This window comes from the organism of the source record quoted next, unplaced genomic scaffold, assembly GCF_019419815.1.
Source record: "Pyrus x bretschneideri cultivar Hongxiangsu unplaced genomic scaffold, Pyrus_bretschneideri_v1 Contig24, whole genome shotgun sequence".
Lineage (NCBI taxonomy): Eukaryota > Viridiplantae > Streptophyta > Magnoliopsida > Rosales > Rosaceae > Pyrus > Pyrus x bretschneideri.
In genome coordinates, this window is record NW_025999546.1 from 3,969,790 (window position 1) to 3,997,306 (window position 27,517).

General features: G+C 38.3%; 3 protein-coding genes and 3 long non-coding RNA genes across 10 annotated transcripts; all 6 read right to left on the minus strand.

Annotated features, from left to right (window-relative positions):
* Positions 1-47: 47 nt before the first annotated feature.
* LOC108867587 lies at positions 48-1,038 on the minus strand. Of its 2 annotated transcripts, none has more exons than XR_007259095.1 (3): positions 607-1,038; positions 364-536; positions 48-247 (listed from the first exon to the last, which is right to left on the minus strand). It is a non-coding gene; the product is annotated as an uncharacterized LOC108867587 (long non-coding RNA). The 2 variants fall into 2 exon arrangements; XR_001953550.2 differs by having other exon boundaries at positions 783-1,031.
* A 29-nt stretch (positions 1,039-1,067) lies between these two features.
* Positions 1,068-2,319, minus strand: LOC125478251. The gene is made up of 4 exons (XR_007259094.1): positions 2,198-2,319; positions 1,834-1,912; positions 1,503-1,652; positions 1,068-1,135 (listed from the first exon to the last, which is right to left on the minus strand). It is a non-coding gene; the product is annotated as an uncharacterized LOC125478251 (long non-coding RNA).
* Positions 2,320-10,231: 7,912 nt separating this feature from the next.
* On the minus strand, positions 10,232-17,803 carry LOC108867586 (putative disease resistance protein At3g14460). The gene is made up of 15 exons (XM_048586515.1): positions 14,901-17,803; positions 14,506-14,858; positions 14,190-14,315; positions 13,939-14,082; positions 13,408-13,544; positions 13,134-13,271; positions 12,805-12,968; positions 12,411-12,703; positions 12,122-12,237; positions 11,811-12,017; positions 11,664-11,729; positions 11,381-11,550; positions 11,080-11,187; positions 10,895-10,991; positions 10,232-10,770 (listed from the first exon to the last, which is right to left on the minus strand). The coding sequence occupies exons 1-2, from the start codon at positions 17,801-17,803 to the stop codon at positions 14,525-14,527; spliced, it is 3,237 nt and encodes a 1,078-aa protein (XP_048442472.1). The 3' UTR covers positions 10,232-10,770; positions 10,895-10,991; positions 11,080-11,187; positions 11,381-11,550; positions 11,664-11,729; positions 11,811-12,017; positions 12,122-12,237; positions 12,411-12,703; positions 12,805-12,968; positions 13,134-13,271; positions 13,408-13,544; positions 13,939-14,082; positions 14,190-14,315; positions 14,506-14,524.
* Positions 17,804-17,865: 62 nt separating this feature from the next.
* Positions 17,866-18,424, minus strand: LOC125478364 (putative disease resistance RPP13-like protein 1). Its single transcript, XM_048586516.1, has 2 exons — positions 18,055-18,424; positions 17,866-17,888 (listed from the first exon to the last, which is right to left on the minus strand). The coding sequence occupies exons 1-2, from the start codon at positions 18,422-18,424 to the stop codon at positions 17,866-17,868; spliced, it is 393 nt and encodes a 130-aa protein (XP_048442473.1).
* A 1,225-nt stretch (positions 18,425-19,649) lies between these two features.
* Positions 19,650-22,799, minus strand: LOC125478249 (protein LONG AFTER FAR-RED 3-like). Of its 4 annotated transcripts, none has more exons than XM_048586279.1 (9): positions 22,702-22,799; positions 22,282-22,455; positions 21,622-22,165; positions 21,227-21,322; positions 21,003-21,137; positions 20,850-20,924; positions 20,438-20,569; positions 20,197-20,312; positions 19,650-20,000 (listed from the first exon to the last, which is right to left on the minus strand). In XM_048586279.1, exons 5-9 carry the CDS (start codon positions 21,087-21,089, stop codon positions 19,826-19,828), a joined length of 585 nt encoding a protein of 194 aa, XP_048442236.1. In that variant the 5' UTR covers positions 21,090-21,137; positions 21,227-21,322; positions 21,622-22,165; positions 22,282-22,455; positions 22,702-22,799; the 3' UTR covers positions 19,650-19,825. The 4 variants fall into 4 exon arrangements, with proteins under 4 accessions (XP_048442236.1, XP_048442239.1, XP_048442238.1 ...); XM_048586282.1 differs by having other exon boundaries at positions 21,039-21,137; positions 22,702-22,793; XM_048586281.1 differs by lacking the exon at positions 21,622-22,165 and having other exon boundaries at positions 22,702-22,793.
* A 351-nt stretch (positions 22,800-23,150) lies between these two features.
* LOC103952137 lies at positions 23,151-26,892 on the minus strand. The gene is made up of 7 exons (XR_007259093.1): positions 26,543-26,892; positions 25,525-25,766; positions 25,205-25,444; positions 24,277-24,403; positions 23,913-23,991; positions 23,582-23,731; positions 23,151-23,221 (listed from the first exon to the last, which is right to left on the minus strand). It is a non-coding gene; the product is annotated as an uncharacterized LOC103952137 (long non-coding RNA).
* Positions 26,893-27,517: the final 625 nt, after the last annotated feature.

Here is a 27,517-nt window from a genome sequence, read left to right on the forward strand (position 1 = left end):
ATAGGCAATTTGAACTCAAAACATAAGAGATTGGAGTAATTTGCATAAAAATTGAAGGACCGTAAATTCAATAGAGAAAACCAAAAACATTGTACAAATCCAGAAACTTGAATATGAGGTAAAAGGTAAGTATGATTTTTTTTTTTTTCTGAAATATAAGATAACCCAAGGAAAAGTTGATAGAATAAGGAGGGGAAGTGAAAACTGCACTGCAAAAAGATGGATGGAGAAAAAAATGAGGCTTGGCCTGCAAAGTAAAAGAGTTTAAATTAAGAACACACTTGAATTTTAAGGATACTATATTGATATGCAACAACATCTGTAATAGTAACAAGAAAGAAAAAGGCAAGATGGGACACGTACTGGTCCTTTAGTGGCTTCGCCATTGTGTGCCACGTATAACTAGAATCCGTGCAGGTTTACAAAAAGATTTTCACCCCTTCATATTACGTCATGTGTCCTTATCCGATCTCTTTTTTTTTTTTTTTTTTTTTTTTTGATTCCTCCTCATCCGATCTTTTAATTTCCATCTCTCCCTATAAAAATAAGAAATCAAAATAAGTTATCCAGCAAAAAAGTGCAGCACACAAAAATACTACACATTACATTAAAATATTCCCAGTGCCCAGGTACGTCCAGCATCTGACAGATACTTTTGGAAATCATCGACGACCCAATGAATACTAATAAGAAAAAAAGTGCATATAACTTAAAATGGTTGCTTTTACCTTAAGAACAAGACAGGAAGAAACAAAAAGAAATAACAAATCAAGAGCCCTTACTTGCTCAGCAGACCAAGGCCTCAGCTTCTATTGTGTAGTTGGAAAGAATACTATCTTTAGAAGTTTCTCTGGAGTTATGTATTTTCACATCAACCTGGTAAAAAAATGAAAAAACAAAAAAAATTAAATAATAATTTTTTTTTTCTTTTCGATGTAGTGAAATAGCATGAAGAAGAGAACATAATCACGTCATATTGTACATTGATAAACGGGTATATTCCAAAAGCCTGACAGAAAGTTAATCATTTAAAACAAAGACATCCTTCCTCCATTAATAGATACTTGCCTGTATGTCTGCATAAGAAAAGTCCTCGGCCAGAGTTGATTTGAAAAAAATAGTCTGCAAGGAATACCTGCACATCAAGTTAAACTTAGGATTTAATGGCATGCAATGCCCAAGTAAAGTTAGGAGCAAATAGCAGTTTATGTTATTCAAAATGATGAGGAAATAGTTAAGATCATTTTATATGTCTAACCAACGTAAAATATGTATTAGCGAATTAATGAACTAGATCATGACTTCAATTTTTTACAAAAACACATCCGCACACTGACATGCTGACTTGCGAAGAGATGGAAAGATCTTATTGTATATTTAAATCATCAATGCATACATGATACATGTCCCCAGTCTCCCGCTATATAATAGCTCCAAGAAAAGACCATCGCACAGTCTAATGGTATTTAAAAGAAAAAACAAATGCAAGAAGATAATAAAACCTTCAAGGTAACCACCAATGATCTTGATCTTCAAGGTAAGAGCCATCACTCCATCTGAAAACTTGAACAGCTAATACATTTTTCTTGTCCGTACTGGATGGGTAAATGTAGTCGGTGATTTCAAATTCAGCAGGAAGTCTGCCGTCCTGACTAACCTAGCACGAAATGAAGCTTGTTAATGTATCTGACAGAAATTCCTATCAAACCATGCATCCTTTATAAACGCAAAATGATCTTCACTTTCACATTGCTGTATGAACTGAGTGCTACAATCTACAAGATCAACAAGTGCGGTTATTGCTAACTAATTAAAAAGCCATTAAATAATTACCCATATCCTATCGGAATGCCATTCACCCACGCGCAGAAAGCAGAATCAACAGCTTCGAAGTGCAAAAAAATCCTGCGACCTGTCAAATGCTAGTCACATGTCATATAAAACAGAAAGCACAAGGGATGTCGTGCAGGTGAATCCTCAGTGTGTGTAATGATGCATGCATACATTCCGGAATATAATTACATTTCAAAATGGTTACTTTAAAGTTGAAAATAAGATTATTTCGAAGCATACAAATTATAAGGAGGTACAGGTTTAGAGATCAGGAAACGAAAAACAGAAGGAAAAAAGGACAAAACTAAAAGAATTCAAAAGCGTCACTAAATAGGAAGCATTCAAATTGTGAAACATGGTGAACCTGGACGGAGGAGTAGTTGCCAAGACGAAGAACCCTTCCGTTGCGAACAGCCATGGAATCGGCGAAAGGGAGAGACTCGTCGCTCGTGTATATCTTGGCATTTCTCACCACCAGGTCCGCCACCGGAGACCTCCACAAACTCCACCGCCACTCTGCAATAAAATTCAAGTATTAAAACTGAAAATTAAAGAAAAAAACTGGTGAAAATTGAAAGAGTGGGAGCAGGAGTTTTACGGTGGTCGGGATTGAGAACGAGAACGGCGACGACGAGAGCGACGGAAGCAGAGACGAGTACGAGGAATTTCATTTTCTTTTCTGAACTTGGCAGAACTGGAGGAAGAGACAAAACTGAGTCTCCTCAGTCTTCACTTCAGAGTCGAGTTCAGTCCCGTTAAGGAGGACAAGTTGCCAACAAACGACGGAAAAAAACAAAAACGACATAGCCACGGCCACACGTGACGCCGCATTGGTTATGTCAATTATTATTACTAGAGCGCTGTTTTGTTACTATGAAAAGTAATTAGTTATGTGCAACTTTATAAGTTTTGCATTGTTATGTTAATTATTATTCGTAAATATATATTTTTATTTGTTTTTTTGGTCTTATTCTTCATGCTATATTATTACTTTACATTTCTGTATAAATTTTCAATCACTCACATTGTACCACCAATAACAAAGCTGAAATTTTATGTGTGCGGAGTCTCTCACAAACATAGGTAATTTAAACTCAAAATATGAGAGATTGGAGTAATTTGCATAAAAATTGAAAGGACTGTAAATTTAATAGAGAAAACTAAAAACATGTACAAACCCAAAAACTTGAATATGAGGTAAAAAGTAAGCATGAATTTCTTTTTTATTGTTTTTTTTGAAATATAAGATAACCCAAAGAAAAGTTGATAGGATAAGGAGGGGAAGGGAAGACTGCACTCCAAAAAGATAGATGGAGAAAGAAAAGTTGATAGGATAAGGAGGGGAAGGGAAGACTGCACTCCAAAAAGATAGATGGAGAAAGAAAAAAATTGAGGCTTGGATGGGCCACGGACTGGTCCCTTAATGGTTTCTCCACTGTGTGCCACGTATAATTAGAATCTTTGCAGGTTTACAAAAAGATTTTCGACCATTCATGTTGCTGATCACTTGGTCACAAAGAGAATCTTGTCTGTGACCAGAACGCGGAAGCTCTTGAACACTATAGGGTTCATAGTTGCTTCTCTTGCACTATTGGAAGAAAGCATGGGTGTATGGTGACAGTTGTTGATTGTACCTTTACTTTTCCATGTTTTCTGCTTGTCCTCACCTTTACTTTTCCTTTACTTTTCCATGTTTTCTGCTTGTCCTCCCTTTCTTTCGGCTTCTGTTTCTTTTCCTTTCTTCCGCTCATTTATATGAGCTTTCCTTGTACTTGGTTTTACACAATACAAGAATATAGACATTCAAAATTCAATATGGTATCAGAGCAGTGACCCTAACCGGCCTGTCTCTGTGGTGTTCTCTTGAGAGATTTGTGAGCTTCTTGTCCTTCAATCATGGCTGAAGAAAGCTTAGTAAATTTGGAAGGAGACGGCTTTCATGCTACTCCACCATCACCACACTCAGATATTGATATCAACCCAAATCAACGTCTTAGTTCTGTCTTGCTAAATGAGTTTAACTATCTTCCATGGGAGAGAGCAGTTTCTCTTGCTCTGGGAGGACGATCAAAGCTTGGTTATGTTAATGGTGCTATTCCAATGCCTGAGACTACCTCACCGGAGTATGATGCTTGGCTATGCAAAGACCAGTTGGTCATGTCGTGGCTACTCAATTCCATGGATCGTAAGATTGCAGAAATTTTTAGCTATGCTGAATCCTCCATGACTCTTTGGAAAAATCTCAAGGAAATGTATGGAAATCAGAACAATGCGGCTAGAGTGTTTCAGTTAAAGAAGGACATTGCTGGTTTGCAACAGGAAGGGAAGCCATTTGTGCAACATCTTGGAAAGCTGACCACTATGTGGAACGAGCTGAATGTGTATCAACCACACACCATCGACGCTGCTGTGCTAACTAAAAGAGCCGAGGAAGACAAAATATTCCAACTCCTAGCAAGCCTGAGTCCTGAATTCGAAGACCTTCGAAGTCATATCCTCATGAATCCTGACCTGCCTTCTTTTTCAAGTGTGTGTGCCACAATTCAAAGAGAAGAGGTTCGAAGGAAAGTCATGACCTTGGACATGAAGGCAAATATACCAGAAGCTAGGGCTTACTTCTCTAACCAAAAACTTGGTGAGGAGAGAGGCTACAAAGGAAAGAAAACTGGCTTAAAATGTAGCCATTGTGATGCTGGTAGGCACTCAAGAGACAGATGCTGGATTCTTCATCCAGAGTTAAAACCAAAGTTTCCTAGGGATAACAAAGGTGTCTCAAAAGGCTTGTACAATCCTTCTTACAAGGCAAATCATGTTGCCACAACTTCTTCTGATGAAGCACTGAAGTTCACCACTAATCCAGCTGCACTGATCAACGAGTTTGCTATGTTTCTTCACAAGAAACAAGGTCTTGGAGATAGTGAAGGACCACTAAATCAGTGTGACAACAATCAAACTGCACTACTAGGACAGTTTGCTGGCTTCCTGGCTGGAAATGAAGGCGTGGTACAAAGGGACATCCTAGGTATCTTACACTCCTTCTCAACTGCTCTCAACATTGGTAATGTGCATAATTATTGGATTATAGATTCTGGAGCCACTGATCATATGACTAACAAGTCTACAAACTTGCATAAATTTGAAAAATTTTCTATTCCATCCCAAGTGTCAGTTGCCAATGGAAAAAATGTTATGGTTGTGGGAAAAGGAAAAATACATTTGATCTCAAGTGATGTCGAGTCTGAGGCTCTTTATGTTCCCTCATTCCCTTTTCAACTTTTATCTGTTAGCAAGATCACAAACTCATTAAATTGTCTTGCCATTTTCTCTCCCAAAAATGTGATCTTTCAGGATGTAGTCACCAAGAAGACGATTGGTGAAGGATTTTTCTTAAATGGTCTCTACTATCTTTCCAAGCATATTCAAGTTCCCAAGGTTTTTCAAGTCACTTCAAGCTTAGCTCAAGAACAACAACTTTGGCACCAACGTCTAGCACATCCTTCTGAAAAAGTTCTATCCACCTTGTTCCCAAATATGTGCAAAGTTACAAGTCCTTGTGATGTTTGTCATTTTTCTAAGTTTACTAGATTACCATTTACTTTCTCTTTGTCTAGGGCTAGTAACCCTTTTGAAATTGTGCATTCCGATGTTTGGGGACCAACTATAAAGTCTTTTGATGGATACAAATATTTTGTAACTTTTGTGGATGATTTCACAAGGATTACTTGGTTGTATCTTTTGAAATTTAAAAGTGAAGTGATGGAAGTTTTTCAAGATTTTCATAGACTTGTGGCCACCCAATTTGCTTCAAAAATTCATATTTTACGATCAGATAACGGCACAGAATATATGTCTCATAACATGTCACACTACTTGAGCACGCATGGTATATTACACCAAACAAGCTGTGTTGGAACACCTCAACAAAATGGGGTGGCCGAGAGGAAGAATAGAGATCTACTTGAGAAGACTAGGGCTCTTATGTTTCACATGAATGTGCCTAAGAAGTTTTGGTCTCAAGGAGTCCTTACTGCAGCATATCTCATCAATAGATTGCCTAGTAAAGTGTTGAATTTTAAATCACCTTATGAGGTCTTGAAAAATAGAAAGATCAATTTTTCCCATTTGAGAGTCTTTGGGTGTACATGCTTTGTTCACATTCAAACTCAAAATCGTGACAAGCTAGACCCAAGGGCTGCCAAATGTGTCTTTCTAGGTTATTCATCTACTCAAAAAGGTTACAAGTGCTATAATTCAACAACTAGAAAAATGGTTGTTTCAAGGGATGTTAAATTTGAAGAACATGTTCCTTACTTCTCACAATCACTGGATTACTCTAGACAGGGGGAGCATTTGATGGACTTATTTCCTTTTCCATATCCAAACGGAGAAGATGCAACATGCACTCCTAGTGATTATGTGCCGGATGATGTTAACCTTCACTCGGTGGAACATCTTGAAGATGAAAACCCTTCCTCATCAGAGATTCACACTGCACCCTCCAGTGATCCTTCCAACCATGATGTTGTTCAAATACCTGTAGTTCAATCTCCTACAGTTCGTCGCAATCCTGCACGAGAGAGGAAACTTCCATCCAAGTTGCATGATTATGTGACCTACACTGCCAGGTATCCCGTGACTGATGTTATTGATTATAGCAAAGTCTCATCTTCTTTTGCTACATTCCTAAGTGCCATTAATGAAGCTCGAGAACCTCAAAGTTTTCAAGAAGCCAATCTTCACAGTGAGTGGAGAAATGCTATGGCAGAGGAGCTTCAAGCCCTCCATGAAAATAACACATGGACTATAGTGAAACTTCCAAAAGGAAAGAAGGCAGTGGGGAGTCGTTGGGTGTACAAAACAAAGTTTCATTCAGATGGCACAATCGAAAGGAATAAGGCTCGCTTGGTTGCTCGAGGTTTTACACAAACCTATGGCGTCGATTATAAAGTGACATTTGCTCCGGTGGCAAAAATGAACACTGTTAGAGTATTGTTGTCGGTTGCAATTAACAATGCATGGCCTCTCTTTCAAATGGATGTTAAAAATGCTTTCCTGCATGGTGAACTTGAAGAAGAGGTTTACATGAAGCTACCCCCAGGTCATCCTCAATCAAACAATCCAGAAATGGTGTGCAAACTCCATAAATCCATTTATGGTCTCAAGCAAAGTCCACGTGCATGGTATGCCAAGCTCAGTCATGTTCTGGAAAGGGTTGGTTTTTGTCGAAGTATTGCGGATTCTTCCCTATTTGTTCGTTCCAGCTTAGTGGGTAAACTAGTTGTGCTCATTTATGTTGATGATCTAATTGTGACAGGTGATAATATGTCAGAGATTAATGCTCTTAAACAGTATCTCAACAACAAGTTTGCTATCAAGGATCTTGGCACTCTCAAATACTTTCTGGGCATCGAGATGGCACACTCTCACAAGGGTTTCTTCCTCAACCAACGCAAGTATGTCATGGATCTTCTTCACGAAGCAAAAATGACAGATTGCAAGCCTGCTCGTACCCCCTTGGATAGCAACTTGAAGCTAAAAACTCACGGTGATCCAGTTCCCAATTTAAGTTACTATCAAAGAATGGTTGGCAAACTCATTTATCTGACTATCACACGTCCTGATATATCATATGCTGTCAGCATTGTTAGCCAGTTTATGCACTCTCCAAGCATGGATCATTTGAAGATTGTTCATCGTGTGCTACGTTATCTTAAGGGTTCCATTGGTAAAGGAATTCTTATGCGCAACAATAGTCACACTCAGATCTCAGGCTATACTGATGCTGACTGGGCAGGCAATTCTCTCGATCGCAAGTCTACCACTGGGTTTTGTACGTTTGTGGGAGGCAATCTAGTTACCTGGAAAAGCAAGAAACAAAGTGTTGTTGCACGCTCTAGTGCAGAGGCAGAGTATCGTGCTATGGCGTCCACTGCTTGTGAACTTATTTGGCTCAAAAGCCTTCTGTTGACTTTAGGTTTTCCTCATCAACAACCCATGTCCCTACACTGTGATAATTAGGCCGCGATGCACATTGCATTGAATCCTGTATTCCATGAGCGAACTAAACATATTGAAGTTGATTGTCACTACGTCAGAAATCAAGTTCAGTCCAAGGTGATAGACACTCACTACACGCGCAGTCATGATCAACTTGCGGATATTTTCACAAAAGGATTACCCTCTGCTGATTTTCAACGTCTTTTGTTCAAGCTTGGATCAATTAATCCCTTTGATCCAGCTTGAGGGGGAGTATTGGAAGAAAGCATGGGTGTATGGTGACAGTTGTTGATTGTACCTTTACTTTTCCATGTTTTCTGCTTGTCCTCACCTTTACTTTTCCTTTACTTTTCCATGTTTTCTGCTTGTCCTCCCTTTCTTTCGGCTTCTGTTTCTTTTCCTTTCTTCCGCTCATTTATATGAGCTTTCCTTGTACTTGGTTTTACACAATACAAAAATATAGACATTCAAAATTCAATATGCACTGATGGCAATTCCCATTTTCAGAACATCTGGTGGAGCTGTCCTCGGCTCTTCTGTGGCCCTGGGTTTCTTGGCGCTTGGGAGAGCTGGTTTCGCAGTGAATCACATGGATGTTGCCCCGAGATATGCAGGCATTGTGATGGGAGTTTCTAACACTGCTGGTACGTTAGCTGGCATTATTGGAGTTGATCTGACCGGCAAACTTCTTGAAGCCGCTAGAAGTGTTGATTCGAGTCTTTCAAGTCCAGAGAGCTGGAGATTGGTGTTCTTCATCCCGGGTTTGCTCTGCATTTTTAGTTCTTTAGTATTTTTGCTGTTCTCAACTGGGGAGAGAATTTTTGACTGACGAGGTAGGGTTTTTTCCATGCAAACCTCCTGCTCGTAGCTCATCGATAGATATACACGCGGATTCTAGATATATAATTGTTCGTAGTTCAATGATCATTCCTGACAAGGTACTGTAGCATATGATTGTTGCCTTGGGACAGCGTATGAATTTAAGAAAAAAGATCGGTAGCAAAGCAATAGCTGGTCATATGTGGAGATAGATTACAATGAGTTCAACTGTTAAGCTCACTGATTGCTTCCACCATATAATTTATTTCGTGTGTATGAAGGTTAGGTGAAATTAATAAGCCCATATACAATATGAAGTGGTCAGTCTACTCTAGGGTAGAGTACATGTCTTCAAAATATTACATTCTCTCTGTTTTTTCAATGTATTTGCTGAATTTGATTTCATCTCCATACCACCACGACGTTTCATTCGGTTTAATGGAAATGTTGCTTCTTTGTGGAATGTCCACGTTTCATTTTGGTGTTGTTATTGGCACTTCAAATATGTCATCATGCACATTTTTTATAAATTTGGAGTGCAGGATGACTTTTTGAAGTGCCGGGTGACGTTTTAATTCCAAAATCAATTAGCAATAAGGTGAGAGGCTCATCGTCATAAGTTCGAGTATTTTACATTCTCCAACTAAAGTGAGATGTTCTTTTGCATCTTTTACCTAGACCCCCACCGTTAGGTACGTGAAATATAGTCTTTAGTTGCATCTTAATAAAATCTACGCAACATTCAATGCTACGTGTGTTTTAGCTGTTAGATTTGATTTTCACAACTGTTAGATCTTTCATATTAATCTCACATTCATTTTTGGTATTACTTAGTGCTACGTACCGTTGAAGATCAGTGGTATCAGAAATTGCTAAGGAAGCTACTATGTATATTTATTGGTTTGAATAAATTTTGGGGATGATCGTATTCGCGGAATCAAAATTCAATGTACAACCACACCACAATACAAACCATATTTGACCCCAATAATAAACCGAAAATAAAGATACATAGTGCTCTAAAATTTATAAGGTTTGGCAAAATCTACCTATATATCTGTACCATCTCTCACAATTTCCCAACAACTCACTCTTTCCCAAGACAAAGAGACTTTTTTCAACCTCTTAAGAACGGAGCCAATAACTTAAATATTTTGGTGCTTCAAGAAGCAACCTCTCGACAGTCATCGTGGCCACCAGGGTGGGGGGAGGGGGAGGGGGAGGGGTAGGGGGAGGGGTTTGATTTAGAATAAACGTATTTTGACTAATAGTGCTTTCATTAGAAGCACGTTGGAAAGTTTAAGAAGCATGAAATTTTTATTAAAAATTCCAATGCTGCTTTCTAAAAAAGCATCTAACATGTGATTCTCCGTAAAACACTTTTTAACTATTTCTACTCAACGTAGTCAAAAAGTGTTTAGTTGTTAGAAAACACTTTTATAGCTCTTCTTAAATCACTCCCCACCAAGTCCAAAGCTCTAATAAAATCAGTTTTTAAAAAACGCTTATGAACGAAAAAAATGACTCCTGCAAAAGCAATCTCAAACGAACACAAAAAGACCAAACCCAGGGCACTTTGCAATAGTTGGAAAGTTAAACTGGGAGCATATATCAAGAGATGAAGATACATGAAAATTTCATAAGCCGTTAAGAAATAACTATGACAAAGCTCATCCCAACATATCAGGACCACTCTTCTCAATTCTTTCTGCTCGCAGGCAGCTGTGCCAGTTTCTCAAGACCGCCACCCCTTCAGATTCGTAGAGAGCGAAATCTGAACTGGGAAACAGCTTTCCCATGTAGGAATGCATACAGAAACCTGGGCAGCCGACTCGTATAGTTGTATGTATACATATTTTCTCGCACATGTATACCCCTTCCTATGTATTTACGAAAAAGAAAAGGAATTTAATGTCTTTTGGGCTAAAAAAAGTTTAATTCACCTCAGGACCGAGCTCCATGTTCTCTCGATTGCATTCAGGAGCTTGGGAAACCTGCCCCTTTTTGCCATTGCTATCAGGAGTCTAGGAAACCTGCCCATTTTCGCTATTGCTTTCCAAAGAAGTTTGGGAAAGCTGCAAGTTTTTGGAATGCCTACGCTCCCTCTTGGCCTGTTTTTCCCTGCAAGCCAAGCAAACAGTTGATGCATCAACAACCAGTTCATAAAAAATGGGATTGGCAGGGAGGGGAACTGTCCTTATCAGAACATTATTATTAACAATGTAAAACATGTATGTCTGCGTACTTTAGAGCCGGAGAAGAGCGGTATTTGTCTATTGGCTCTTTAGCACTGCAGACGGACTGTCGTTCACCAGATGGAGTCCCATCCCAGGTTCCCAAATCTGTAAAATACTTGGAAAAAAATTATTACATCGAAATAACTCAAAAACTGGAAATCAACTCATTGTGTTTAGAACAGTTGAAACTAACCTTGAAGCAATATATCTTCACCAAAATCACCCTTCAGTTTCCAAAAGCAATGTCCATCAGCATCGACAAGATAAGGCTGTATTCTAACAGCCTCACATATTCCATCGCCTATAAAATAAGTCAAAACAATTTTGGCACAAGCATGTTTAACCAGATTTTAATGAAGAACCAAAACATGGAAACCATTTCAACCAAATGGAAAAACATCTCAAGTGTTAAGTATTAACAATGGTTTTAACATCAATTACAGAAAGCGAAAAGGGTAATTGAAAGGATAAAGATGTTAGAAATGGGAACTTACTTTCCGGTATCATGGCCATAGCATCGACCACCTCCGTCTGAGCTTGAGCAGCCTTACGTCAGAGTAATGAAACAATGGAGTCCGACTCTGAAATTGGGACAGCACTGCCATTATCTGCAGTGGTTTTCTTAGCCATCTCCTCCAGCAACTTTGCTTGGAAGATCTCTCTCCTGCACATATATGATCGATTTAGTTAAAAACAGAACTCCATGTTGGCTCCGAAAGATGCTTGCCTCAAAGATTTCCTTCTTGTCATATGACCTTATTCTTTGCTAGAGCAAACCTTTTACGTTGGACAACTCTTTTATTTTGCTCCTTAATCCATCCCCTCAGCGTCCTGGACAAGGGACTGAAAAGAACTCATCACTCGGAACGGAGCAAGCAGACAACTACAAAGTTATAATCTGCATACTATGTATCTTCTACTTACTTTGCATTAAGAGCCCCATCACAGAGGAAATTCAAAAGCCTAAGATTTTGGGAGAAGCTTAAGGCATCATATCCATCCCCGCCTCCACTAAAATACTCAGAAGGCAACTCCTTCATAATGGGGTCAACCACAGAGACCCTGGATGCGGAGATCAGGTTCTCCAAATCTTGGAACCATGAGCAGTTGGTGCTTGCTTGCTATAGAGATCTAAGAGAAAATAAAGTTGGCGTAAACCATATGAATTATTTTCACCATTACAGCTTACTAAAGTACTTTATGCATAACTATAATACACTAGGCAGATTTCTTACTCCTGTATGAAGAAGAGCATATAGCTATGAAATCGAACAATGGAGTACTGTCCAGGCCATCCACTTCGTCCACTTCCTCAACGAGATAGTTCTCGAAGAACGGATACAGCTTGGGACTTTTCAATTTAAAAACACTAGAGTTAAAAGAAACAAGAAAAGAAAAAGAGATTTCAAGTGAATTGGAAGTTCAGGAATGTTTTTAGCACAGTAAAGTGGTGCACAAAATCAATTAAAACAAGATTAGAGAAACTTTTAATCAAATATATAATAGAACAAAAGTAAGAATTACCTCGCTAAATGTTTCACAGAACTTCAAAAACTGGAGAGCATTTTCCAATGGTGCCCTGAGGTAGGGGAAGCTCAAGATCTATCTCTCTGCTCTCAACGTGGCATTCCTTGACCCTGCGACACCCTCTTACAGCCTTGCCCTTGGCATCATTCTCATTCACAGCAGCACCACCATCTCTGCTGCATTACAAGTTTCCATCAACTTGTCCTGCTTTGCTACATCCGAGTACTTTACATCTTCTGATCAAGGACGTTCTCCTTCTCTCATTTGCTATGTGAACCAACACACATTGCCTGCAAAAACTCAAGACCATAAGCCCTCTTAAACAGAACTAAAACCAACCAACAACAATATCAATATGAATTCACAAAGAAAAATCTATAATCAACAGCACCACCATCTCTGCTGCCAAAATCAACCTCTTGAGTCTCAATCCTCGACTTTAAGATGCTTTCTGACTTCCTTGGCATCGACATTCTTATTTCTCATAGCAGCAGCACCATCTCTGCTGCCATTACAAATTTCCATCAACTCTTCCTGCTTTGTTTTCTTAGTTTCCTGCTCATCAGATTTTGGAGATGCATCCAAGTTCATATCATTGCTTCCATCAAGTGATTTCTTCTTCCCTCGTTTTCTTGGTGAACCAACACTGGTTCACACTGGTTTCCTAAAAAAAAATGGAGGGCATCTTAAATGTCACTAAAACCTTGTTTGAAGCCATACGTTTTTGTGGCGAACCATCCTTGCTTTCAACATCCATCTCCCTTGTTTCTTCGGCTCATAACATCCCCAATGGCAGAGAAAAATGCTGTAATCTCTCAGTTCCTTTGGATCACTTCCAGAGAATAAGATGCTCATAGGCTGTGACAATAGGCAAAATTTCAGATAAAAATAAAAGTGCAGGATCTTTTTCTTTAAGGAGAGTATGAGGACATGCAACAAAAATTCATGGAAGGTTTGTGGACAATTAATGTAGTGAAAGAAGACAGAGCTTTACCTTCAGATCGATGTGTTCTCCCACTTCATTTCCACATTAAGTTGTGAAAATCCTGTTTCTTCTCATATCCGTTTTGATAGGATGCCAACACAAGTGCTTTCCTTTTTCATACCCCAGCTCAACATATCTGAATGCTCCTAAATTCAATTATGGTGAAATTATAAACGATTGATTGATCTTTAGTAACCAAGCAAATGGATCTTAAAATGAAACCTAATTCGTTCAGCTTCTTAAATAATTCCAACCAATAAATAGATTGAGTTAGCATCAACATATACATGAGCTATTCACTTTATTATGCACACGGTTAACAAGTGGACTTTTTCTTTATATTAATGAATATAATCAACGTCTATCTGACTATCTCCGTCTCTCTTTATCACACTTAGAAAGGGAAAAAAGTATGTTTATGAACTTTTCAGAAACAATTTTGAAGAAACAAAAGTGAAATGGATCTCAATTTTTGTTATCTGCAGTTTTCAACATATGAAATATCGTTCCTGTGAAATGTGTAGTGTAGCAACTACCCACCTGCTCTAGTAACGTAATGTACTGACTTCCAACAAGCGCAAGCATGCAGGCAGTGCTCCAAAGAAACCTGGCCTTCATTTTTGTTTTGTGGTCATCGTCACCCGTTCTCACTGCAACAGCTGTGTATGTACAAAAAGAACATATCTGCACCCACTCGAAGATGGCAGCAACATGAAGAGAAGATGAGAAGGCATATGCTGGTTGTATTGAAAATAAAGCAGTAATGAGTAAAACAACATTCCAAGGGTTACCTATCCAATTGAAGGAGAATCATATTCATGCCACACTGCAGGAGAACCATTCATGGACAATTAATTGATGGACGTTAAAATCATTGGCTTTAGATAATCCAATCTTTACAATTCCAGGTTTGCTATCAGTGACATAATTCTGCCCTGAAAGCATAGTTGAATTTCACGGTTAACATTTGACTAATACATAAACCTAAAGATAGATGTAACATATTTACAAAAGCCTTTGGAATAATGCCTTCACATTTTACTTGAGATGAAACTACTACAGAATCTGAATCTTGGCTATGGAATGAAAATGGTGCCATGTACGTACCTCACTTTGACCTGAGATCTCAAATGATGACACTGTTGTTCCATCCTGTCCCGTCGCCTATCTTGATGCAAGGAATGTGAGCTATCTTGCTCCACTCTTCTCCCGTCTTCTGCTGACACCTCTTCGTCAGAGAAGGGCAATTCTCGATGCTCAGGAAAGAGAGCGATGCCGGAAGACCCTCTTTTGGCAGGAATTCGAGACTATCACACGAGCTCAAGTGGAGCTCTTGAAGACAAGTGAGGTGTTGAAGTCCCTCCAAAGATTTCAGACTTTTCATCCCACCGATTTGGAGTTCGGGAAGAGTGGTAGGGAGCAGCTGTTCCTTGAGCAACGTCTCCAACACATCCTCGCTTTCCCAGATCAGAAATGTTCGAAGGGAGACAAGTCGTTGCAAACCCCAGTACTCCACTGAAGGCTTCAGTTTCTCACAACCACTGATTGCAAATGATTGTAGGTTGGGAGGCAAACCCCCTTCTGCAAATGACTCAACATTTGGAAATCCGTGTATACACAAATCTCGAAGGGCTGTGAGGGTGTGTAATCGGTCGGGCAATAACTTCAAATTCTCGCATCCATCGACTGTAAAATAAGTCAGTTTGGGAGTGGGCAATACCCCGTGGGGAAAAGAGACCAGATTTGGACAACTATAGATACCGAGATATTTTAGCATTATGTTGGAAGCAAACACTTGATCATAATTATGAGTATAAAGCAAACACTTGTCACCAATGGAAAGGGATTCTAGATTTTTAATTCTGCCGATAGTAAGAAATGAAAGTTTGGGGAAAACGCCCAGCGGGAAGGACCTCAGTGAATCACAGCTGTCCCACAAATCCAATTCTTGAAGGGATGTCAATTTGGCCATCATCTCATGAGATAGGAATTCTAATCTCCTGCAATCGTTTATACTAACACGTGTCAACGAAGTGGGTAGACCATTTCTAGGGAACGACAAGAGTGATGCGCAGTTATACAGAGTCAAAACTTGAAGACAATTGCTCAAGTGCGGCCGCAAGCACTCTCTGCGACTAAAAAATTGAATCTCAAGTTTGGCAAGCGAGGAAAGCGACTCCGTCTCTAGTAACGACGAGAGACCAGGGCATCCAAATATCTTCACTTCTTCAAGAGATTGTCGCAAGGACTCCGTGTTAACGATGAGAGACCACGGTATCCATCTCGTTCTGGTAGCCCTTTCATGTAGAACCCCGCAGTGGGACACATAAAGTTTTCTCAAGCAAGGAAGATGATCGGGCAAGTTTCCCCTCAGCTTCGGACAATTCTCTAAAGTCAGCTCCTCGAGACGAGGAAAGTCTAGAGATTGACCTCTGCCTGGACAAGGTAGCCATTCCTCCCACTCCGGCATCTCTTTCAACTCTAGCTTCTTGAGAGATTGAAATGGCTGAATTAAAGAAGCTCCATTACCCCTGTAGAACTCAACACCAATACTCGTGACAGATTTCATCCCTTCTATATAGAGCTCTTTGAGAGCGGGTAACCGCCCAACTGGTGGCAACCACAAACAAGTCCTACAACCAGTGAGACGCATGACTTGTATGTTGGAGAAGGAAGGGTCTCCCAACCAATCCGGAAACCTGGTTCCACCGTAAAATCTGATGGTCAGCTTCGCCAGATTTACGGAAGGTTGTAGGCTTCCAAGTACATGTCTCTCTTTGATGGTATCATATTCATCCTTAAGACCCCATGCCAACACTACTTCGCTGAGATGTTTCTTATCCTTCAAATTGGCCCCCGAGGCATCCATAGAATTGACTACATTTTGCACATTCCTGATAGATAATTTTCCTCGAAGGTGGGACAATTGCCCCAATTCTCCAATGCCACTTGACCCAGTAGATTTCCCCAACACAAAAACAGTCAATGTTCTCAAACTTTTTAAACTACCCATTTGTACCGGCATCTCTTCTACACGAGTTCGACCAATATCAAGGTGACGCAAATTTATCAATTTTCTCATGTCTGCAGGCAATTCAACAAGTGAGGAACAACCGAACAACAATAGAGTTTGCAAATTGTAGAGAGTACACACCGTATCTGGTAACCTTTCAATTGCAGTGTAAGAGAAATCAATGTAGCGCAAGTGCAAGTGTTTACCAATGCTATTAGGTATTCGAGTGATATTTTTATATCTTGACAGTGACAACACCCTTAAACATTTTAGTACTGGTAACAAGTCCTCTAGAACCTTAACGCTTACATAGTTCTCCTCCCACCCCTTGTATGGTCTTAAAGACATAGGAAGTAAGGTTCGCAAACACTTAATTTCGTCCAATGGCTTAAATTTTGCAGCAGTATCAAATCTTCCTCTCATATATGACAAATGCCGAACTCGTTTAGGATCACGTGGCTCTCCCTCATCCAACCTAAAACAAAATTTTCCAGACACGGACATAGCCAAGTCGTTAATGAGATCATGCATTGTGAAACTTGATTTCCCAGTTAATGATATTTGAAGTAGTGATCGTGACAATAGTTCATCAAAGCATCCCTTGCCGACCTCTTCCAATCCTTCACCACTCTTAGCTTCTGGAATTAAACCCAGTGCCATCCAAAGTTGAATTATATTTTCCTTTTCAAATTCACAGTCCTTTGGGAAAATTGAGAAATAAGCAAAGCATTGTTTCAAATAAGTAGGGAGATAATGGTAACTCAATCTTAATGATGGAAGAACACCCTCATCATGCAGTTTCTCCCAAAGTTTGTTGTTCAATATGTGACTCCATTCCTCGTAATCCACATTACAACCTAAGAGACCCCCAAGCGCTTTTGCAGCTAAAGGAAGACCATTGCACTTGCGTGCAATTTGCTTACCAATTTCTTCCAAGTCTGAATGCGCACCAGGATTTTCATTTCTAAATGCATGTTTTGCGAGTAACAACCAACAATCTTCATCCGACAAATGTTTCAAGTAGTGAATAGGCACGGTGCGCACCAGGGATGCAACACTTTCGTTTCTCGTTGTTACAATGACCTTACTTCCCCTCGCCCCATAAGTAAAAGGAACCCGTACAAGACCCCAATCACTCTTCTTGTCATTCCAAAGGTCGTCCAACACAAATAGGAACTTTTTCCCCCTCACTTGTTCCCTTAGTTCAACTTGAAGCAAGCTATCTGGAAGACTGCAAGGTTTTGAGCTAATTGATTCAATAAGGGTTTTAGTTACCCTCATAGCATCAAAATCTTCGGAAACACATGCCCAAGCGGTAACATCAAAATGCTCTTTTATTGTGTCGTCGTTGTAAAGGACCTGAGCAAGGGTTGTCTTACCAACCCCGCCCATTCCCACTATGGGGATTACTGATACGTCGCTGCTACTCGCATAATCAGATAGCAACGTTGTTTTCAACTTGTCTTTATCTCCATCCCTACCATAAGGACAAAATTCATGCTCAACCAAGAATGTTGTGGGAGCTCTTCGAGAAATTTTCCCCTTAACACCTCCTATAAGACCAAGGAGCTTAATTTGTTTTGCGAGGTGTTCTAACCTTTTGAATAACTCTTGTATCCTACCATTCATGCCTTTTGAATAACCTTTTGAATAAAACGGATTAAGAGAGGTAGATAGGAAGTTCTTCACCTGGGTTTTCTTAGTTTGATATTCAGCTTCCACCTTGGAGCGCAAAGCTTTAGCATCGATCTCATCAAGTAGATCCTCCGCATCAAAGACAGCATGTTTGAGCTCGTCGAGCCAGCTTCCCACAGCAGGGTCGACAATCTGCTTCTCCTCTGCATCATTGAGCACTGCACGAAGGGTCATCAACGTCAGCTTCAGCTTCTCCACGAGCGAAAGATCAAGCTTTTTCCCCCGAAACAGATCCAAGAACTCGCGGGAACCAATCTTATCGCACATCTTCCGGATGGAAGCAGAGAGAAAAGCCTCTCCAATCAAAGCTCCTGCCATTTTCTTCTTTCTTTCTGGAAACTAGTAATCTGAGAGAAGAGTTTTGTGACGGAAACTGAAGCTTAAACTCTTATGAACTTCACTTTTGTGAGCGGGACGACTAGATATTGTCTTGGTCAATAACTCAGTGGACGAAACACGTCAATAATTGTTTTCTGAGTGGAAAAGTAGAGGGTACAAAATTGGGTCGGTGGGATGAGGAATCGTTTTCTCTTTCTACTTTGGATAAAGTAATTGTACCGCTGGTGCAATGGAAGATTGTCCTGTTTTCAAGCAATACAATGTACGTCTAATTGATATTTGTCCCGTGGTATCATCAATTTATAAGTTATAAGAGAATTTCTTTCGTTCTGAAGTGAGTGCATTGTATCGTTTAACTAACAATTGAAATCCAAATAGTTATCAAGCGACCTTAAGTTTGTCTTCTTACCAACTAGTTAGGATCTAACATAAAATCTATTATTACTGAACCACAAATAAAAACATTTTGTTACTCACTCAAAGTAGAAATAGCATGTTATATACATGAATTTACATTTACAAAAGAGTACATGTTAAAGTATTACAAGCAGATAATAGATGCCTTACAAACTCCGTTGTCGTATATTTTTTCAGTTTGTCCTATTTTAGTCTCAAGATTAGGAAAATAGGTTATATTTATTTTTTTTTATCTATTTTTTTTTATTTTATTCTATTGTTGTCACCAATAACGTACATGAAGCACTACCATGGCTCATAGTTGTTACCAAGAATATTTCTAACATATGACGGATTGCTCCGACCATCCTCCATCAAAATTAGGTTAAGGCGTATCATCAATTTTTCCACAACATCTTCCAACAACAAAAATAACTCTCCACTCAATATGCAACCTCTACTTGGCCTCTTCGACGAAAATGTTCTCAAGTTAATATCTTATCGACACAATATTGATTAAAGTATTGACACAATATTAAAGGCATTTTCGTTAAAGATGACTAATAGAAATTGCATTTTGAGAGCAGAGATAATTGGTGTATTCGTGAAAAGTCTAGTAAGCCCAATTTTCCTTTAATGAATTCAGGATGGCAATAGAATCACCTTTTTCCGCAATAGAGATGTGGTAGATGTGGGTTAAGCCAATTGGCCAAGTAATGTGTCTGCCTTTTTACAATCCAATTCGCATCCCTCTCACCATAGACTACAGTAGTTTAAAACATCACATGTCGAAAATGGGAGTGGAGAGTGTTGAACTTGGTATCTTTCAATATATTAGAAAGATAAATGTCACTAAATTAATGACTACTTGGTAAACAAATGCATATCTTTAATCGCACCATACTTTATACAAAGTATACAAACACCTGTTGTCCTTCACAAACTATATCTTCTGCACACTTACGACCTAAAATGTTGGCGCTTTTAAGGATAGGCCTGTACGCCACCAACATATGTTGCTTCAACTGATGCAGATTCTTCAGCTACGACATCATCCCACGAATCCGTGGACAGTATGACAAAGTCTGCCAGTTTTCCGGGTGATAGAGATCCCAAATCACTGTCAAGAAAGCATGCACGAGCTGCTGAAAGAGTGTACCTGTCATGATTGTTAATGTATCAGGTGGAACTATAATACAGCGGCAAGTATGAGAGATGGTACAAAACAACGTTGATCGGTTGGATGACACATTCTTAGTGACTCTGGTCTGGGACACCGATCAAGAAGAAACACGAATAACCTAAATAGCAGTCTTAAGGAAATTTGTGTCAACAAATAATTCAGTGTCGCCTACCCCTTCAATGCCTCATTCAGAGAAAGTCTTTCAGTGGGAATCCATGCAGTATCCCAAACAGGGGGAATCCTTTTCATTGCTGTCTTAATACCACCTAAAGGATTAATATCCGAGACCTGCAAGAACAGCAACAATCTAAAACTACACAAAGTTTCACACACTAAACATAAAGTGCATCAGAGAGCCTCGCGTATAATTACGTACATGTGAAAAATATATCTGCAAGATTCATTACACTTACCGGAAAATCAGAACCAAGTGCCAATTGTCCATTGCCAGCCAAGAGTGACTTGAATAAGTAGGATCCCTTGTGAGCCCTGTCTATCCCAAGTTTCTTTGTCGCAGATTCAGCGTCATCTAATAGGTGCTCTGGCTGTGGTGAATTGAAGTTTGAGTTTTAGAATGAAGCTTATTCACAGCAACAACGGAGTAACGATAATCATTCAAAGGTTTGAAAACTATTAAGACCAAAGGGGCAAAAAATAGCAATAAAATGAAAGAAGAAAATGGAACTCATCCACTCAAGACCTTTTTTCAAAAAACTATTTTATTAAGTAGATTACTCTTTAAACCAGAAAGTGATGCAAATGTCAATGTGAAATTACAGTAACATGTGATCCCACAGCATACAAAAGATAATAGTGTGATCAAACCTGTACTGAAGCAACAATCCCGAGTTCACCAAATCGGGCTGGTGTCTCAGGTGGTAGATGTTGGGCATGCTCAATCTGAAAGCAATTTTTTCTCCAGTCATGCAAGACATAATAAAATTTTGAAAAGGAAAAAGTTTGCGAAGGATATGCTACATTTGAACAATCAACGTTCAGAGAAAATATTTTCACCCTGAATCTTCGATCCCTTACTCCATTTGTTGAAAACACTGACTCATACATGTTAAGGATCAAATCATTTGCTTTATCACCTATAGCATGAATAGCAACCTGAACACAACGTAAAACAAATTTTAGAAGTACGATTTCTTTTACATCTTGTAGAGAGTTGAGACATTTCGAAAGAGATGAGACCACACCCGAAGGCCAACTTTATCTGAAGCCAAGGTCAGGTTGAAGAGACTTTCATTATCCGTCACTTGCAAGCCGTAATTATGAGGCTCATCAGCATATGGCTACAGAATTTAAAACAAAACTATCAAGAAGATAATATATTGAATGTGGAAATAAAAAAAGTTGCTTGATATGATGATGCAAGGGTATGAGGTGAATTAGATAAGCTCACTACAACGAATTCCTATCTTCCTAACAACATTTCCCCTGCCTTAACAACAATAGCATGAGAAAGAAGAATAAATATGAGACAAAGAAAATATATAAAAAATAAATGGAAGTCGCCAAAGTCAACGGATTTCAAATTTATATGCTAAATTTACTAAAAGAAGTGCAGATGCAAAAGTACCGAGGTCTTCACCTCATAAAACAGTGCACTATTTGAACCCAGTGAACCATCAGCAAAAGCTTTAACACCGCCCAAGTAAATCCATTGGCTCAGAAAATTTTATTAATTAATAGAGATTATTTATGTGCAACTTTATGAGTTTTGCATTGTTATGTCAATTATTATTCGCAAATATATATTTTTATTTTTTTATTTTATTCTTCACACCGTATTATTGCTTTAGATTTCTGTAAAAAATTTTAATCACTCACGTTGCGCAACCAATGGCAAAGCCGGAATTTTATGTGTGTGAGGCCTCTCACATACATAGGCAATTTGAACTCAAAACATAAGAGATTGGAGTAATTTGCATAAAAATTGAAGGACCGTAAATTCAATAGAGAAAACTAAAAACATTGTACAAATCCAGAAACTTGAATATGAGGTAAAAGGTAAGTATGAATTTTTTTTTTTTTTTTGAAATATAAGATAACCCAAGGAAAAGTTGATAGAATAACGAGGGGAAGTGAAAACTGCACTGCAAAAAGATGGATGGAGAAAAAAAATGAGGCTTGGCCTGCAAAGTAAAAGAGTTTAAATTAAGAACACACTTGAATTTTAAGGATACTAGATTGATATGCAACAACATCTGTAATAGTAACAAGAAAGAAAAAGGCAAGATGGGACACGTACTGGTCCCTTAGTGGCTTCGCCATTGTGTGCCACGTATAACTAGAATCCGTGCAGGTTTACAAAAAGATTTTCACCCCTTCATATTGCGTCATGTGTCATTTTCCGATCTTTTTTTTTTTTTTTTTTTTTTTTTTTTGATTCCTCCTCATCCGATCTTTTAATTTCCATCTCTCCCTGTAAAAATAAGAAATCAAAATAAGTTATCCAGCAAAAAAGTGCAGCACACAAAAATACTACACATTACATTAAAATATTCCCAGTGCCCAGGTACGTCCAGCATCTGCCAGATACTTTTGGAAATCATCGACGACCCAATGAATACTAATAAGAAAAAAAGTGCATATAACTTAAAATGGTTGCTTTTACCTTAAGAACAAGACAGGAAGAAACAAAAAGAAATAACAAATCAAGAGCCCTTACTTGCTCAGCAGACCAAGTCCTCGGCTTCTATTGTGTAGTTGGAAAGAATACTATCTTTACATGTTTCTCTGGAGTTATCTATTTTCGCATCAACCTGGTAAAAAAATGAAAAAACAAAAAAAATAAATAATAATTTTTTTTTTTTCTTTTCGAAGTAGTGAAATAGCATGAAGAAGAGAACACAATCACGTCATATTGTACATTGATAAACGGGTATATTCCAAAAGCCTGACAGATAGATCAATTACAGTGTAAACTTAACAGACATTGTGATAATCAAAGGAAGAGTGAGCATAAATAAACAATCAGATAATATGAACAAGAAATGTTAATGGGTCACAAACTATTGTCCAGCAATGTGCAAGAAGTCCATCCAGACAAAACTACAAAACGTTGTTTGTTTTTATTAACCATTTAAAACAAAGACATCCTTCCTCGATTAATAGATACTTGCCTGTATGTCTGCATAAGAGAAGTCCTCGGCCAGAGTTGATTTGAAAAAATAGTCTGCAAGGAATACCTGCACATCAAGTTAAACTTAGGATTTAATGGCATGCAATGCCCAAGTAGAGTTAGGAGCAAATAGCAGTTTATGTTATTCAAAATAATGAGGAAATAGTTAAGATCATTTTATATGTCTAACCAACGTAAAATATGTATTAGCGAATTAATGAACTAGATCATGACTTCAATTTTTTACAAAAACACATCCGCACACTGACATGCTGACATGCGAAGAGATGGAAAGATCTTATTGTAGATTTAAATCATCAATGCATACATGTCCCCAGTCTCCCGCTATATAATAGCTCCAAGAAAAGACCATCGCACGGTCTAATGGTATTTAAAAGAAAAAAAAAATGCAAGAAGATAATAAAACCTTCAAGGTAACCACCAATGATCTTGATCTTCAAGGTAAGAGCCATCACTCCATCTGAAAACTTGAACAGCTAATACATTTTTCTTGTCCGTACTGGATGGGTAAATGTAGTCGGTGATTTCAAATTCAGCAGGAAGTCTGCCGTCCTGACTAACCTAGCACGAAATGAAGCTTGTTAATGTATCTGACAGAAATTCCTATCAAACCATGCATCCTTTATAAACGCAAAATGATCTTCACTTTCACATTGCAGTATGAACTGAGTGCTACAATCTACAAGATTAACAAGTGCGGTTATTGCTAACTAATTAAAAAGCCATTAAATAATTACCCATATCCTATCGGAATGCCATTCACCCACGCGCAGAAAGCAGAATCAACAGCTTCGAAGTGCAAAAAAATCCGGCGACCTGTCAAATGCTAGTCACATGTCATATAAAACAGAAAGCACAAGGGATGTCGTGCAAGTGAATCCTCAGTGTGTGTAATGATGCATGCATACATTCCGGAATATAATTACATTTCAAAATGGTTACTTTAAAGTTGAAAATAAGATTATTTCGAAGCATACAAATTATAAGGAGGTACAGGTTTAGAGATCAGGAAACAAAAAACAGAAGGAAAAAAGGACAAAAATAAAAGAATTCAAAAGCGTCACTAAATAGGAAGCAGCAATGCATTCAAATTGATCATACCATTCCATTCTTTAGGAATGTCAAAGTATGTCCTATAACAGCCGGTAGGATTGTCCACAGGGAAATGGATAAACAACATTTGTATAAATAGGCCGATCAAATCCAAGCATCTGCCAATTTGAAGGAACTGTTCCATTAGAGAAAAAAATAATGAGTTGGATGAAAATTGCATGTCCTAGATATGGAAAAATCATGATCGATGAATAACATAAACAGTTCACAAACTTGTAACATAAAGGTATTGTTCATGCTCAAATCACTACAAGGAATAAGGACATAAACAACTAAGAATATAAAAATATTATTAAATTTCCTAATTTTTTTAAATAAAGATGAAAAGATAAATATGGCATGAAGTCACAATACAAGCAAAGAATTTTCAAAATTCCACAAGCTTCAGTTAGCAACTATAGTTCACAGCACAAATTCGTATCTGGAAGGAACTGACTCATTTGTAAGCAGCACATATTGAGCAGTTTCACTATCTGACATGCCTATGTCTCTTGAAAGAAAAAGGGTGGTGAAATAAAGGGCCGATTCATGAAAGCAAAAATCTTCTACCAGAATAACAATTAGTCAACGTGCATGTGAACATAAGTTAACTGAACAATTAAAAATGCGTACACCTAAACGTGCCTTCAAACGTCTCTCACTTATCCATAACATTGAATGCAAACTACACCGTTGCAAAAAAGGAATATACAAAGAAGCAGTGTGGAGAAAACTCATGTTGAAAGTAAAATGATCCAGTAGATCGCTGGCATGCATGATAATTAGGTGGTATACTATAGGTTATATGCATAACAGAACTTCTTCTAACAACCTATGCATTCGGTTGAGAAAGACATTTTTAAGAAGAAACAAAATTCATAAATCATTTCATGAAATGGAACAGTAGCAGTGAAGGAGTCCTGAATTGAAACTTGACCTATCTATCCACAAAAGAAACATAACTGGAAGAACTTCACAAAGAAACTCCCCCAGACCTGCCTTCCAATTTAGCAGAAAAGTTGAATGTGGTGGATCCTTGGATCTACTGAGACTGACTCCCAAAGAGATAGGTCCTTAAAGGTAGTTGCAGATATAAATATATCTTGATAAATTTTATTGGTTTCCCATCAGTTCCTAGAACTTGATTGGATGCGAGCCAACTATCAATTCTACACTCCTACTCAACACACAATATAAATATAAGGAAGGAAAAGTGAAATATAAGGAAGAAAAGGTGAAAGATACAGATATGCTTACCAGGCAAAGTTTCCCACTGAATATCAGGAAACACAGAGTCATAAAAATTTACGGGAACATTTTTAGGACAGGAAGCCAAGAAAAATTTCCCCAATAGCCTGACAAGGACTTGACAAAAGGCAAGCCCTTGACCCAAAGAGCCGCGCTGTCAAGAGCTCCAAGAACAGCATCATCATTCCAAGCAGCAGAGTTGGATACCAGAAAATTCACTTTGTTGCGTTCATACCAATATTTCAGAGACCCTGCACAACATAAGGAATGTCAGATATCTTCTAAAAGTAAGGCATTCAATCAGAACTTAGATGATGGTGCTCCTGAATCGTACACCCAAACATCTGAGTCCGACGTGGAACCATTTGGTTCAACGGTTTTAAGGCTTGGGAAGGGTACAAAATTCCTCTCCCATGTTCCTAATCCTACCCAGTTATGTGTACTATCATGTGTAACTGGCTAATGCCCCCAACCTTGAACAAGACGCCCATACTATTGGCAATATGCAACACCATGCTCACATACCAAACCATGGCACAGTTCATGAGCAATGTGCGATAATACAAATCGGCATCACAACCATGCCACACCTTTCCCTATTCACTCTAGATATTTAAAAAAAACATTTCTACCAAAAACCTAATATATCACAACTCCAACAACAACTTTAGACCAAAAACCTTATACTCAAACGCAGTCGAGTATAATCTGCAAAGTCAAAACTTTACATGAAATTACTAAACCATCATCATTTACAATATGTATCGCATGTAGAACCTCAAATTCATAGTAAACAACTCAGCCAAACGCATTCGAATATTAAATTTACATCCAAAATACAATGTGAATCTGAATCAAAGAGTTCTACTTCAACAATTCATCAATAAACCCCAGCAAAAAACAATTCAACTACTCAACCTAAAGCTTAAAAATACAAAAACCAAATTCAAGAAATCAAATTTTAGAAAATCAAAAATCAAAGCAACAAGAAACTGAAATTGAAAATGGAATGCCATGAGTGTCTGACCTTCAACTGATTCATGGCAGCGTAAAGGGACATGGGCGTCTCTCTTCCGCCATTTGATGATTGACTGGTCCTCCCACACGTGCTGCTGCCTGTTCTCTAAGAGGGAAACGAGTTGACCCGGCAAAGAAGCAGCCATGGCCGAAACTCAGATGTTGTGGATCACTCAGACTGGAGTGGGAGTGGGAGAGTGGAGCTCATAAAGCAGTAATGACATCAAGAAAATGGTGACTTTGTATAGATTGTTGTATTTGGCATATTCCTTCACAAAAAATTTAAATAAAATAATGGTTGATTGGATAACCTTGCACGTTTCTTTTTCAATCGTAGCGAGAGAGGATCCTCATCGGATCTTTTTGGAGGACTCTACCGGTCCTCTAATCACTTTACCGGTACTTAAGTTTTGTTAAGTACTGTTTATATTTAATTTTAAATAAAAAATTTACAATAATTTATGATCACATAATATACTATAACGAATATGAAGATTCTCATAAAAAGAATCCGACAAGGATCCGCCTGGTTATGCCAGGTAGGGGTGGTGGCCCAATTAGCCGGCTTTGTTTGATTTGGTTCGATTATATCACCTCAGATATACATACATATATATATATATATACACATACATACATACATACATACATACATACATACATACATATATATATATATATAAAAGGAATTTCATAATCTAAATTTAAAATAGTAATAGACTGAGAATCTGTTTGGTACTAAGGTTTCACTAAAATTGTGATAACATATAGGGGAAAATGCCGAAGTGTCAAAACATGTAGGTGATTTTCGTTTGGTTTGGTTTAAGCGATTTTCAAATAAGGCAAAACGAATCAAATACAATGTACTTCGAGTTTGGTTTGGCTTGGTTCAATTTACACATTATTGGTGAAAAACCAAACCAAATAGCTCAAACAGGTTTGCTCGAAACAGCTCGAGCTTGTATCGGATTGGGCTCCTGTTTGG